This window comes from Schistocerca americana, chromosome 8, assembly GCF_021461395.2.
Source record: "Schistocerca americana isolate TAMUIC-IGC-003095 chromosome 8, iqSchAmer2.1, whole genome shotgun sequence".
Taxonomy (NCBI): Eukaryota; Metazoa; Arthropoda; class Insecta; order Orthoptera; family Acrididae; genus Schistocerca; species Schistocerca americana.
This window is the reverse complement of record NC_060126.1, coordinates 387,716,546-387,732,161: the sequence shown is the minus strand read 5'-3', so window position 1 is coordinate 387,732,161 and position 15,616 is coordinate 387,716,546. Positions and strand designations below refer to the sequence as shown.

The following is a 15,616-nucleotide window of genomic DNA, read 5'->3' as shown; positions in this document are numbered from 1 at the left end:
CTCTACTTAGATATTGCCCATCGAACGTCTCTCGATATGGCTGTTTTGCAATGTATGCCAACAACCAATGTTGATGCTGTCTGTACTCAGGCAAACTGCGTGGACAGAGACTCGGAAAATATTCAAGTCCTCTTTGATGTGATGTTACAATGACATAGCATCTGAGTGCAGCACTTGGGAGCTTCCATCTACAGCGAATTCTTGTCATAATTCATCTATAGTATTTTAAGCCTAACTTCCGTGTATTCTCAAATACGCAACCTAGGGGATAAAGCTTTTTCTCTGTTTTGTGTGTCCTGCATGGCGCTGCAAATATTCAGAATTATCAGTGTATCCCTTGATCAAGGGGAATCGAAATACTACGTAACTTGACTGACATTTTGGCAAAGGTGCACGAAATTTATGATCAGTAAAGCAATTAGATTGATTCTACAATGAAAAGTTTTTCTTCTCTCATTACAGTAATTCACAAATCAACTGCATATTTCTTTCATTAATGAATCCACTGCAAATGAGGAACTGGAAAGTGCTGTCTAATGGCACAAACAAAATAACATTAGGCGGACAGTTGTAGAGGAAAGCTACGTATGGCTCATTTTCATCTACACCGTTCTACTTACTCCAAATTCAGTTTATACGGGTAGATGAAAGCCTTTCGGTTTGAGAGTGTTGCTGAGACGTATATGCAACAATAGCGCGATTCCTATGCAGGTATATAAGCATCGACATGTAGGCAAAGTACTACGGTGGCATTCTTGTCGTTCCGACGTACGTGCGGCAAATGCGGAAACGTTATTACATAATGCAACCAAACAGGACCACTTTGCTGTTATACTTTTCTTGGCTGCCGAAGGAAAGCACCGGTACACATCTACAGTGGTGGAAATATTTATTGCAACACCTCTTACAGGTAATTTTTGTTACCATCATTGAATAACTCAGCTAAATTTGCCTGATTTCTCCTGATTTCTACCAAAAATGTGTATACATAATAATTTTTGTCTATTTGTTTTTAACACCGGTTTCATTGTAAAACCAAACGACAACAACAAAGTTGTGTATTGTTGGAAAATATGCGCGAAGAAGTCAGATTATTAAGGCAAGAATATGTCAAAGTTTAGCAACAATGGGACTGATATAACATGAAGCAAACTGCTGCAAAAAGACGAAGTAATTCATGGTGATGCAATAAATATTTCCACCAATGTATCGGCGAATGAAGAATATGTACAGGACAGTTAAGGCGAAACTGTCACAATGGGTGCTGCAGCTTCATGATGACGCACGTCCCCGTATCACAAATGTCGTAAAGCAGAAGTTTCACCAAATCAGGTGGGAGACACACGAGCGTCCGCCCTGTACTCCTGATCCCTCCCCGTGCGATCACGCCTTCCGTCCCTTAAAAAAGGCTTCGAGGGTCAACGCTTCTTACCGGATGACGATGTGCGGCAGGCAGTTGCGAACTTGTTCACGCAGCAGGACACGGTGTACCAGACGGGTATCATCAACATGTTGCGTCATGGGATGACTGCTTCAGTACTCAGGACGATTTTGCCTGACTCGCATACCGTTTCTGCACTGTACGGTCTTCGCACAGAAAGTTTGTGATCGTCCCTTACACAAATTATTTGTTACGGTCTTCAGTCCAAACAGTAGTTTGGTGCAGCTCTCCATGATTATCTTGTGCAAGCGTATTCATTTCTGCAAAACTTTACGTTAGACTCAGGTCTTTATTGAATTCAAGCCGTGATCTCGCCCTACTATTTCTATTCCCAACACTCTCCTTCATTAGCAAATGAAGTATTTCCTCGGAATGTGTGCTGTCAACCTATCCCTTCTTTTAGTCAAGTACAGTACTGGCCATTAAAATTGCTACACCACGAAGAAATGCAAATGATAAACGGGTATTCATTAAACAAATATATTATACTAGAACTGACATGTGATTACATTTTCACGTAATTTGGGTGCATAGATCCTGAGAAACCAGTACCCAGAACAACCACCTCTGGCCGTAATAACGGCCTTGTTACGCCTGGGCATTGAGTCAGACAGAGCTTGGATGGCGTGTACAAGTACAGCTGCCCATGCAGCTTCAACACGATACCACAGATCATCAAGAGTAGTGACTGGCAGATTGTGACGAGCCAGTTGCTCGGCCACCATTGGCCAGACGTTTTCAGTTGCTGAGAGGTCTGGAGAATGTGGTGGCCAGGGCAGCAGTCGAACATTTTCTGTATCCAGAAAGGCCCGTACAGGACCTGCAACGTGCGGTCGTGCATTATCCTGCTGAAATGTAGGGTTTCGCAGGGATCGAATGAAGGGTAGAGGCACGGGTCGTAACACATCTGAAATGTAGCGTCAACTGTTCAAAGTGCCGTCAATGCGAACAAGAGGTGACCAAGACGTGTAACCAGTGGCACCCCCTTCCATCACGCCGGTTGATACGCCAATATGGCGATGACGAATACACGCTTCCAATATGCGTTCACCGCGATGTCGCCAAACACGGAAGCGACCATCATGATGCTTTAAACAGAACCTGGATTCATCCGAAAAAATGACGTTTTCCATTCGTGCACCCAGCTTCGTCGTTGAGTACACCATCGCAGGCGCTCCTGTCTGTGATGCAGCGTCAAGGGTAACCGCAGCCACGGTCTCCGAGCTGATAGTCCATGCTGCTGCAAACGTCGTCGAACTGTTCGTGCAGATGGTTGTTGTCTAGCAAACGTCCCCATCTGTTGACTCAGGGATCGAGACGTGGCTACACGACCCGTTACAGCCATGCAGATAAGATGCCTGTCATCTCGACTGCTTGTGATACGAGGCCGCTGGGATCCAGCACTGCGTTCCGTGTTACGCTCCTCAACACACCGATTCCATATTCTGCTAACAGTCATTGGATCTAGACCAACGCGAGCAGCAATGTCGCGATACGATGAACCGCAATCGCGACAGGCTACAATCCGACCTTTATCAAAGTCGGAAACGTGATGGTACGCATTTCTCCTCCTTACACGAGGCACCACAACAACGTTTCACCAGGCAACGCCGGTCAACTGCTGTTTGTGTATGAGAAATCGGTTGGATACTTTCCTTATGTCAGCACGTTGTAGGTATCACCACCGGCGCCAACCGTTTGTGAATGCTCAGAAAAGCTAATCATTTGCATATCATAGTATCTTCTTCCTGCCGGTTAAATTTCGCGTCTGTAGCACGTCATCTACGTGGTGTAGCAATTTTAATGGCCAGTAATGTAGTTCCCTAAAACGTTTTTCTCCCTGATTCGATTCAATACTTTATTTTAGTTATCCGATTTAACCACACTTCTGTGACACCACAATTCAGAATTTCCTGTGCTTCATTTTCACATTTCCTAATTTGATGAACGAAATTTAATGTATTATGTGTTATACGTGGATTCTAAAAAAAAACGGCTCTGAGCACTATGGGACTTAACTGCTGAGGTCATCAGTCCCCTAGAACTTAGAACTATGTAAACCTAACTAACCTAAGGACATCACACACATCCATGCCCGAGGCAGGATTCGAACCTGCGACCGTAGCGGTCGCGCGGTGCCAGACTGTAGCGCCTAGAACGCTCGTCCACTCCGGCCGACCCGTGGATTCTATCTGGGCCTTATTTTGCCAGGCAGTTCCATTGCCTTCTTCACCATTTCATCTCTCAAGGCTACCCATTCATCTTCTACTGTCATCCTGTTGCATATTTTAGTCAGTTATTGCCTAACGCTCCGTTTGAAACTTTCTACAAGCTCTGGTTCCTTCAACTTACCCAAGTCCCATTTCCTAGCTTTCTGCGAATTTTTCAGCGTTTATCTGCACTTCATATCAAATAAATTATATCCAATGTCCGTATCTACTCTTGGAGATATTTTGCGACTTAAAATCTAGTTTCTAAATATCAGTCTCAGGAATAAAAAAGAATGTTAAGAAGAGTATTACATGTTTTGAGAGGTGGTATTATGGACCAAAACAAGACAAAAATGTCCAGTAAACATGGGCTCTTAAATGCATATCTTAGAGGCTATGAGTACTTGTTCATCTTCGCTGTGTATGGGCAGCAACTATTGGCAATAGACTACTAGGACCTTACAGATTACCGAAAAAGTCTGGAGCTTTGGGTCATGCATGATGGAGCAGCAGCCCACTTATTCCGAAATATCCGAGAACACCTCAGGCGGAAGTTTAATGGGCAGGGAGGTCCATTACGTTGGACAGCTCATTCCACCGATATTAATCCCTTGGATTTTTGATAGCTGGAACGCTTGAAATCTTTACTGTATGATATGCAAACAGTATAGGAACGCTTCATCACTGCCTGCCATCGCACCAATGACCAACCTGAAGTTTTTCAGAGACTTCGTGATTCCCTAATACGTTGAATTGCTGCGAATAGACACTGTATCCAGCACCTCCTTAGCGATGTCTCACAAGAGTAAGTCGTGTGTAATAACAATCAAATTACGTTACGAGCTCTGTTGTTTCACAGCAACAGAATAATTTGTTTTTCTTCGTTAACCCATTTGTTTAGGTCGTTCGTAACAGCAAAGAGCTTGCAGTAGAAGAGACAAGTTTGAAAGTAGCGAAGACGAACAAGTGCTCTTAGCTCTTAAGCTATGAATTTTAGAGCCCGGTTTACTGGAAAGTTTTCTCTTGTTTTGATCCCTGTTACGACCTCTCGAAATCTGGAATACCTTGACACCATGTACAAGCTATATGACACCTTCCATTGTCTCCACGTCTCTTCCACACAAACAACCACATTTCATGATTCTTAAACCAAGTTTACGAAGTATTTACAGATAAATAATTAACTGTGTTGAATAATTTTTGACGTGTGTGTTGGGTTGAATGAAATCTCTAGTTCATTGTTTCTAGTGTAACTAAAATTCCAGGAGCCGTCAGCATTGCATACTTCAATTTCTTGAACATATGCAGCGTTTATCTGGAATCCCACTAAACACAATCATTCCTGTAGCTCACTGTAGTTTTCGAGTCACAACCATCAGTAATGAGTCACATTTATGAAACAATTTTCAATAACAGTGCATCAGTCACTGAATAAAGCCGCTTACATGGAAGCTCACCACTCTGTGCTGCACTTTAGTAACATATAAATAAGCAAAGCTATCGTCAGTAGAAGGGTTGGCTTCAACACACACAAGCAACAATCCTACTGCAACGAATATGTGGAACAGCAGTGAAATAACTGTGGTCACATGAGTCTCATGAAGGATTTTTTTTGTAGGCAGGATGGTACGATTTACGCGGGACCCTAAGTCGGGGAGTCTGGAGTGAGATAAGAAGCATCTCCGGCTGCTAGGAGGACGTAAAATCTCTGGACGTATTTCATGTTATTTGAGTGAGAGAATGTTGGTGTTGCGATAGAAAATTGCTGGTGTAAGGACAGTAGAGTACGAAGACTGAAGGTGTTGTGGCGTAGTCTATAGGATATACATTACAGGCCATTAAAATTGCTACACCAAGAAGAAATGTAGATGATAAACGGGTATTCATTGGACGAATGTATTATACTAGAACTGACATGTGATTACATTTTCAGGCAATTTCGGTGCATAAATCCTGAGAAATCAGTACCCAGAGCAACCACCTCTGGCTGTAATAACGGCCTTGATACACCTGGGCATTGACTTAGAGCTTAGAGAGCGTGTACAGGTACAGCTGCCCATGTAGCTTCAACACGATACCACAGTTCATCAAGAGTAGTGACTGGCGTATTGTGACGAGCCAGTTGCTCGGCCAGATTTGACCTGATGTTTCCAATTGGTGAGAGATCTGGAGAATGTGCTGGCCAGGAGAGCAGTCGAACATTTTCTGTATCCAGAAAGGCCGGTACAGGACCTGAAACATGCGGTCGTACATTATCCTGCTGAAAGGTAGGGTTTCGCAGGGATCGAATAAAGACTAGAGCCACGGGTCGTAACACATCTGAAATGTAACGTCCACTGTTCAAAGTGCCTTCAATGCAAACGAGAGGTGACCGAGACGTGTAACCAATGGCACCCCATACCATCACGCCGGGTGATACGCCAGTATGGTGATGACGAATACACGCTTCCAATGTGCATTCACCGCGATGTCGCCAAACACGGATGCGACGATCATGGTGCTGTAAACAGAACCTGGATTCATCAGAAAAAATGACGTTTTGCTATTCGTGCACCCAGGTTCGTCGTTGAGTACACCATCGCAGGCGCTCCTCTCTGTGATGCAGCGTCAAGGGTAACCGCAGCCATGGTCTCCGAGCTGACAGTCCATGCTGCTGCAAACGTCGTCGAACTGTTCGTGCAGATGGTTGTTGTCTTGCAAACGTCCCCATCTGTTGACTCAGGGATCGAGACGTGGCTGCACTATCCGTTACAGCCATGCAGATAAGATGCCTGTCATCTCGACTGCTAGTGATACGAGGCCGTTGGGATCCAGTCCGTCGTTCCGTATAACCCTCCTGAACCCACCGATTCCATATTCTGCTAACAATCGGTGGATCTCGACCAACGCCAGCAGCAATGTCGCGATACGATAAACCGCAATCGCGATAGGCTACAATCAGACCTTTATCAAAGTCGGAAACGTGATGGTACGCATTTCTCCTCCTTACACGAGGCATCACAACAACGTTTCACCAGGCAACGCCGGTCAACTGCTGTTTGTGTATGAGAAATGGGTTGGAAACTTTCCTCATGTCAGCACGTTGTAGGTGTCGCCACCTGCTCCAACCTTGTGTTAATGCTCTGAAAAGCTAATCATTTGCATATCACAGCATCTTCTTCCTGTCGTTTAAATTTCGCGTCTGTAGCACGTCATCTTTGTGGTGTAGCAATTTTAACGGCCAGTAGTGTATATAGGACTGATAGTGTAAGCAGGCTGTTTAGGTTTTTATGCTGGTAACGCCACGTAGCGCTCTATATGAAAATCACTGGCTGTGCTGTGTGCAGTCTGTCGCTGGTTGGCATTGTTGGAACATTCGCTATTGTAGTGTTGGGCAGTTGGATGTGAACAGCACATATGGTTGAGCAGTTGGAGGTGAGCCGCCAGCAGTGGTGGATGTGAGGAGAGAGATGGCAGAATTTTGAGAGCGGACGATCTGGACGTGTGTCCATCAGAAAGAGTAAATTTGTAATATTGGATATCATGAACTGATATATATATGATGACTTTTGAACATTATGAAGGTAAATACATCTCTATCAGAACCTTTCCTTTGCTAACTATGCCTATCAGTAGTTTGTGCCTTCAGTAGTTAGAATCTTTTATTTAGCTGGCAGTATTGGCGCTCGCCGTTTTGCAGTAGTTCGAGTAACGAAGATTTTTGTGAGGTAAGTGATTCATGAAAGGTATAGGTTATTGTTAGTCGGGGTCATTCTTTTATAGGGATTTTTGAAAGTCAGACTGCGTTGCGCTAAAAATATTGTGTGCCAGTTTAGTGTTGATCAGCAAAAATATAGAGAGAAATGTCAGAGTACGTTCAGTTTTGCTCAGCTGTTTGAAAATCAAATAACGTAAGAGGTTTATCAGCACAATAATTCACTAATTTCTCTAAGGGGAGGTTTCAATAGGTAATGCCTACTTCATGAGACTCTAACACTGAGAGACATTCGGAATAGGTCCTACGTCAAAGTTAATTTTGTTGCTTAATATACCGAGTAACGTAGTGAACCAAAACGTTGGACTTTTCTTCAGGTGTATATCGTTCTTAGATTTTCGACGCTAACTGCCGCAAGTCGTAGTACTGAGCATTTAAGCAAGACAGTTTCTTTGCTTTCGCAGGCTCGCTGCTCCTTAGTATTCTGCTGGCGGCCAGCCTGGGTGGTTCCGTCTTCATGTGGGCCCACGACGTCTACAAGAGGACTCTTCAGGACGTGAGTACCGCCCAAAGAACTACGTAGTGGTAGCTCATTGCTCTTTTCGACGTAAAGAACACGCAAACTATTTCCTCTTGTTGTTACTAGATTGAGTTCTTGAAGCAGAGTAGAATTTGACGCTATAGGCATCAGTACTACACTGAAACTTACACCCTCTTCAACATGAATCAACAACAGCTGCACGATTTCACAGTGTTGTTCCAATACCGTACTTCAGCGCGCTTCTACCATGTCTGAAACCGTACTCCGGAACATTCTCCATCTCCTATCCATACGAAACTCCAGCAGTCCACCACCCGACAACGGTATCCCCCCGTCAGAGACGGTTTAAGGCCCAAGCGACACAAGCCATCGCTTCTGACACCAAGTTGTAAGGAGCGCCAGAGGCGCCACAGCTGTATAAGATTTCTGTCCAGGACGTATCACGATCATTACCGGCCGCTTCGGGCGGCAAGTTGAGAGGGACGCCGGGGCGCCGGAGTGCAAGATACGTGTACATTGCGTAGCAGGGCAAACAGACACGGGTGAAAGTGGAGGAGGGGGTGCCAAATGATAAGCTGCTTAGGAGGAAAAATGTTCTCGAACCGCTGTGCCGTCCTGATAACTATGTATTCCATAAGATAAAAATACTGTCCGTTTTTCGCACTGTGGGGCTCCTTTGTTTGGTTCGAGACAATATGTTTCGGCCGAATGCATGACAACAGGTGGCCAAAATTAATTTGAAGAGGGAACAGAAGACAGCCACTTGGAATATGGAACGCAAAAGTTATCTGTGAGGCAACGGCGTCCAGAGACCTTCAGGAAGGAGATTGGCGGGACAGAAAGACGTGCAAAATGGGAACCGAGAACCAGCGGCAGCCGTAAATAACAAAAATGGTTCAAATGACTCTAAGCACTATGGGACTTAACATCTGAGGTCATCAGTCGCCTAGACTTAGAACTACTTAAACCTAACATCACACACATACATACCCGAGGCAGGATTCGAACCTGCGACCGTAGCAGCAGCGCAGTTCCGGACTGAAACACCTAGAACCGCTCGGCCACGACGGCCGGCCGTAAATAACAATCGCCTTGTTATTGTGAGAAGACAGTACAGTATGAATTTATTCCTTGTTCCCCAATTAACCAGCATTACTATTCTTCATGTTAGGTCCTAAAATGATTTCGCGAGGCACTGGATAGGAACAGCCTGCACTGTGACTATCACAATTCACAAACGCTTGGTGTTTGCACTAGTGTCAGATTTTATGCCTGTGTGCATATTTCTATTTGAGATTCGTAACTACTGTTAACCAAAAATTTCTGGAATTTTGAACAGAACAAATGCTTCTTTTTGTGAACCACTGTATTCCATTCCGAAATTTCTTCGTCAGGTACGAACCTAACGTATCGCTGAGTGTTTAGCAGTCCCACTGTTGTTATTTACATGTCATAACTTACAATATAGTGAGTAATACCAGTTCTGTACATAGATACAACAAAAATCGAATATTACTTATTGTATACAAAACATAACCCAACAAAGACAAGCTCGTTCACAGAAGAACTGACTAGCAACAGATAACTTGTTGTCACTTCGAAACGCACTGTTCTTTTGATTCGGAATTACGTGAGAAGGCCCGCTCGTCAGTAGTTCACACTGCACTGACGGAACAGATGCTGCCACTAGCGCTAAATGTCTTAAAAAGCTCTTTGTCCGGCACAATTCGCTATTCGATACTACCTGACATCCCCCCACGCAAGTTGCACGAGCGTAACAAACTGTAATGTTACATTGTGCATTGCATCCATATCTACACACATACTCTGCAAGCCACCGTACGGTGCGTGGTGGCTTTCATTCTATACAACTATTAGTCATTTCCTCACCTCTTCCACTCGCAAATAGAGCGAGGAAAAAAGACTACTGTTTATATGCCTCCACATGGGCCCTAATTTCTCGTGTCTTATCTTCGTGGTTCTTAGGCGAAATGTACGTTGTCGGCAGTAGCATCGTTTTGCAGTTAGCTTCAAATGCCAGTTCTCTAAATTTTCTCAGTAGTGTTCCACGAAAAGAACATCACCTTTCCTACAGGGATTCCCATTTGAGTTGCCGAAGCATCTCCGTAATGCTCGCTTGTTGTTCGAACCAACCGGTAACAAATCTAGGAGTCCACCTTTGAATAGCTTCGATGTCTTCCTTTAATCGGACCTGATGGTGATCCCAGACACTCGAGTAATACTCAATAATAGGTCGCACTAGCGTCCTATATGCGGCCTCCTTTACAGATGACCAAAACTTTCCTAAAATTCTCCCAATAAACCGAAATCGACCGTTCGCCTTTCCTACCAGAATCCTCACATGCTCTATCCATTTCATATTTCTTTGTAACGTTGATCCCAGATACTTAAACAACGTGACTGCATCAAGCAGGACTCTACAGTCCTTGATGAACCTTGGCCTCCTGTATCACCTGCCTCCATTCCTGTCCATCGCCTTCGTTCTCCAATTTCTTACTCCCATCGCCTTTAGATCTTCTTCCATATCGTCCAGCCACCTTTTCCTGGGCCTACCTCTTCTCCTTCTCCCGTCACGTTTCTCCGTGAAAACTGTCTTGACGCTCCGAGTTTCTGGCATTCTCTGTACATGCCCTGCCCATCTTATTCTTCCCTGCTTAATTTTAACATCTGTCCGAAAAGTGTATGTAGTTCTACATTTGTCCTTACTCTCCAGCCATCTCCCTCTCTCACTGCTCCAAAAATCCTTCTCAGTATCTTTCTTTCCCGTCTCAATAACCAGTTCTCCTCCTTTACTGCCAATACCCAGCCTTCTGATCCGTATACTACTACAGGTCTCAATATGGTCGTGTATATTTTGATTTTTGTATTCCTACTAACATTCCTGGAATTAAATACATTCTGCAAGGCAAAATAGCAACGATTTCCACTCGTTATACTTTATTGAATTTCTACTGGTACTTTATTGTCCTCCGTTATTACAAATATTTTAATGTTTTCACTCTTTCATATTCTTTCCCATTCATTACTACTGAATTCTTTTGTCCGTTTACATTGGGCTCCCCCATCACCATATACTTTGTTTTGTTTATGTTTACCTCCAAACCTACTTCTCTTCCTGCTTCCTCTAATGCATCGTAGTTCCCCTTTAGTGCTCTTACACTCCTTGCCACTAATGCTACGTCATCCGCATATGCTACCACTTGAACTTGCCGATTAAGTATTGTTCCTCCTGGGTTTATCGGCATTTGCCGCATCACCTTTTCTAAAACTAAATTAAATAGCATTGTGGAGATCACATCTCCCCGGCGTAACCCCCTCCATACTTGGAATTCACCAGACAGTTCTTGCTCTATTCTTACTTTACACACTGCTGTTTTCATAGGACACTACTAATGCTGTATTCAAACATTACGGTTTTTGTGTACTCATCCGCATTAACTTACATTTTTCTACATTTAAAGCTGGCTGCCATTCGTCACACCAACTATAAATTTTGTCTAAATCATCTTGTATCCTCCTACAGTCACTCAATTTCGACACCTTACTGTTCACCACAGCATCATCAGTAAACAACCGCAGATTGCTGCCCACCCTCTCTGCCAAATCATTTATGTATACTGAAAATAGCAACCGTCCTGTCACACTTCCCTGGGTTGCTCCTGACAATACCCTTATTCCTGATGAACACCCGCCGCGGAAGACAACATACTGGGTTCTATTACTTAAGAAGTCTTCGAGCCACTCACATACCTATGAACCTATTCCATATACTCGTACCTTCGTTAAGTCTGCGGTGGGGCAACGTGTCAAGTACTTCTCGTAAATCTAAAAATGTGAAATCTGCCTGTTGCCCTTCATCCATAGTTCGCAGTATATCATGCGAGAAAAGGGCAAGCTGAGTTTCGCGCGACGCATACTTTCTGAAACCGTGCTGATTCGTTGACATAAGCTTTTCGGTCTCTAGGAAATTAATTACAGTCGAACGCAAAATATGTTCAAAAATTCTGCAGCAAAGCGATGTTCAGGATATTGGTCTGTAATTTTGCGGGTCTGTTGTTTTACCCATCTTGTATACAAGAGTCACTTGCGCTTTTTCCCAGACGCTTGGGACTTTGCCCTGGGCGAGAGATTCGGGATAAATTCAAGCTAGGTAAGGGGCCAATGCCCTAGAGTATTTTTTTGAAAAACCGAATTGGATTCCATCCGGACCTAGAAACTTATTTGTTTTCAATTCTCAGTTGCTCGTCTACACCAGGGATGCTTATTACAGTATCGGGTACGTTTGATCGCTTCTCCAGCGTTGACCATTTCTTAAACGCAAAATTTAAAAGTTTGACTTTCATTTTGCTATATTCTGCTGCCACACTTGACTGGTCAACGAGTTACTCGCTGGAATTACATTGGAAAAGTTTAATAGTAACTGACCCTTGTTATTTAGAAGGCTGTAACAAGTCATGTGGAGTTATTGGAATGGAAACTGCCGCGTATGTCTCATAGGATGCGTAACAAACACATTGAACTATCAAGTTGACAGACCATGATTATGTTTTGTAGACGTGGATTCATGCCTGCTTTCATCATCCACTTAGAAAAATATTAGTTCCTCCACGTTCGGAGGTTCGTACTATTCGTCGGATGCATTCATTTAATGAAACGCCGCTTCAGTTGCTAACAGGTACGTTGTTAAGTCCACGATCGGTTTCGGCCATTACAGTCAGACTATTTTCAACTGGGTCTAGAAACTGTGATGTTAAGAAGCAACGTCAAATTCTTAATAAAGTATCTATTAGCAACTGATGTGGTTTCACTTATTTAGGTGAGTGTTTTGCTGGTTGCCTTTCTCTTATTCAAATTATCGGTACATAAACCCTCAACATGAAACATTGTTGGAACATAAACTGCACAGCTTATGGTTTGATGAAAAATGATCGTGTTTTTACTACTCGATGTAAGGGCACAGCACTCTTGTAGTACACGAGGAGGAGTGTGAAGCAATTCTCAAATGGAAACGTTTCATCAACTCAGAACAGAACAGATGCCACAGAAAATAAATACACGAGTGAACTGGCTAGCTGGCCGGAGTGGCCGAGTAGTTCTAGGCGCTACAGTCTGGAAACGCGTGTCCGCTACGGTCGCAGGTTCGAATCCTGCCTCGGGCATGGATGTGTGTGATGTCCTTAAGTTAGTTAGGTTTAAGTAGTTCTAAGTTCTAGGGGACTGATGACCTCAGAAGTTAAGTCCCATAGTGCTCAGAGCCATTTGAACCATTTGAACTGGCTACGTAATTTTTGGCGACGGGGCAGTTGAATAAAAAGTTCCCCGTTAACTTTCCGTGTCATATTTGGAATAAAATCCAAAGCTTTCGATGACTTCCTCCGTCATCGTGGTCAGGGCCTAAGTCTGACTGTTGCGAAACTGACAAAGCTGCTGCTTTTATGCCCTGAGGACGGTATTCGATAGACTGGATTGCGACATGACGACATCACGGAGATGCCGCATGTTGAGTTGGTGCCCTCTATGTCCGTAAACTGCGTTTGCAATTTCTGCCCAGCGTCGCTTGCGCTTGGGTATCGCAGGAACCACGCAAGAACTTTCGGGGATGATAATTCCAAGGAACGCTTGGATAAGGTTTAATAGAATAAGAACAGGCCGTGCTGGGTGCACCTCCATGAAGCATAGGCGAAGTATACCGATATCTGCGTCTTCTGTGAGGAACATGGACAAACTGAAGACCTATTAGTGCAAGAGTGGAAAGAAATATCAAGGAACTATGAGAAATCTGCAGTCGATTCTATCATTACCTAGATGACTACACTGATCATAAAAAATCTGAAATAAAATTGCATTACTTCCAGAGAGAGTGTTTGAAAATGTGTCACATATACCTAAAGGAGCTAGTATTGGTTAAAACTAGAATAAAAGTTCGTATAATGATATGTCCGGAAACCAATATCTGTTGAGATACGGACAATTTCACTCGTGATGAGTGATGTGCAGGCTGTCTTACTGTTGCAGTTCATAGCTTATGTGTGAATGGCTATAATTTCCTGTACACTGTTTCAGGCGTTGATTCCAGTCATAGCAGCTCAACGATCTGCTACGTCAGACAGTTGAGGTTGTGCAGCCCACACAATGTGTTACCAGAGCAAGAGCAGTGATTCCGCGCAGTGTGAACAAACTTTACTGTAAACAGGGCAATGGGGAGCCTACTGTTCCACGAGGGAAATGGCAGACAGGGCATTCTGTTACGGCTTAGCCAATGGCAGAAAGCGCTAGACCCGTGAACTGTATGCCACAACGCGCCATCCCATCTGCAAGAGTGTTCAGTGGGCTGTTCCGGTGACCTGCAGACCATGATTCGCAACCGGATCAAAGGACCGCGACAGGGCTCACTCAGTTTGCACGCCAAAGATGGAGGAACAGGTGTTGCGACACGTAGAAGATGGCATTGAAACAGGTGTGCGAGGAATTCAAGTTCTGTAGGTAGCAATCACACTCTTGCGTGGTAGTTCTATACGAAGTTGCCTATAACGTGCAACACGTGCAAGCTATTCATCATCGGACTACCCTGCCCGATTACAGTTCCGCCATTAGCATCTACAACAGATTGCTGAAGATCCGCAGTTCACAGCCTGCATTTTATTTATAATGAGGCAGGTTTCACAATAGATGACACAGTAAAGTACCACAACACGCACGAGTGCGCACATGATATCCTCGACGGGTCACTAAGGCGAGGTATCAAGATCGCTTCAGTATGTACGGGCACAAATTATCGGTGACAGACTCTTAGGACCACACACTTTATCAGATATTAGCGGGTGCTGCGTATCGCCGATTTCTGCGCGGTGAAAATGGTTCAAATGGCTCTGAGCACTATGGGACTTAACACCTGATCTGAGGTCATCAGTCCCATAGAAATTAGAACTACTTAAACCTAACTAACCTAAGGACATCACACACATCCATACCCGAGGCAGGATTCGAACCTGCGATCGTAGCGGTCGCGCGGTCCCAGACTGAAGCGCCTAGAACCGCTCGGCCACAACGGCCGGCTCTGCGCGGTGAATTGGCGGCCCTGTTCGAGAGCGTTACCCTTGCAAGAAGATAATGGCTGACCCCGAACTGATTCGGAAACAGGCTTCTTGATTCCCGTTAGCTGTTACCGCATTTACACGCCAAGGGGCCCGGGTTCGATTCCCGGCTGGGTCGGAGATTTTCTCCGCTCAGGGACAGGGTGTTGTGTTGTCCTCATTATCATTTCATCATCATCAGTGGAAGGCAACGGTAAACCACCACTGGAATCACTTCCCTAGACGCTCATGCGGTGGACCTTTCTGACGAGGCTTCCTCCATGACAATACCTGCCGTAAGGCAGAACACTAAGTTTTAACATGCAGTAGGAATGGTTAAAAATGTTTGATACTCGCATAATGTAAGTACAGTACCAGAAAATTTGCAATTTTCAAGCATAAATAATAAAATTATAGTGGTAGGAAAAACTTATAGCAGATGTTTTGAAGATATTCATACTGGGTAATGGTTAAATTAGACAGTTTTCTGTTTGTTCTTTCATGTAGTTTTATTTGTCCTGCATTTTTTGGGAGTAGTTTTCTCCTCACTTCTCATTGTAACGTAAGTTTCAGTTTCAACAACCTTTAATGTCTCTAACAGATGGAATATGTTGGGATGGGAGGAGTAAAATTGAG

At 44.1% G+C, this 15,616-nt stretch overlaps 1 protein-coding gene across 1 annotated transcript in view; it reads left to right on the top strand.

Moving 5' to 3' along the window:
• The window catches only part of LOC124545461 (lysosome membrane protein 2-like), a 217,979-nt gene that overhangs the window by 109,588 nt on the left and 92,775 nt on the right, over positions 1-15,616 (top strand). Inside the window, exon 2 of the mRNA XM_047124389.1 lies at positions 7,810-7,901. Within this exon, the coding sequence (XP_046980345.1) occupies positions 7,810-7,901 (92 nt within the window). The remainder of the gene's footprint in view (positions 1-7,809; positions 7,902-15,616) is intronic.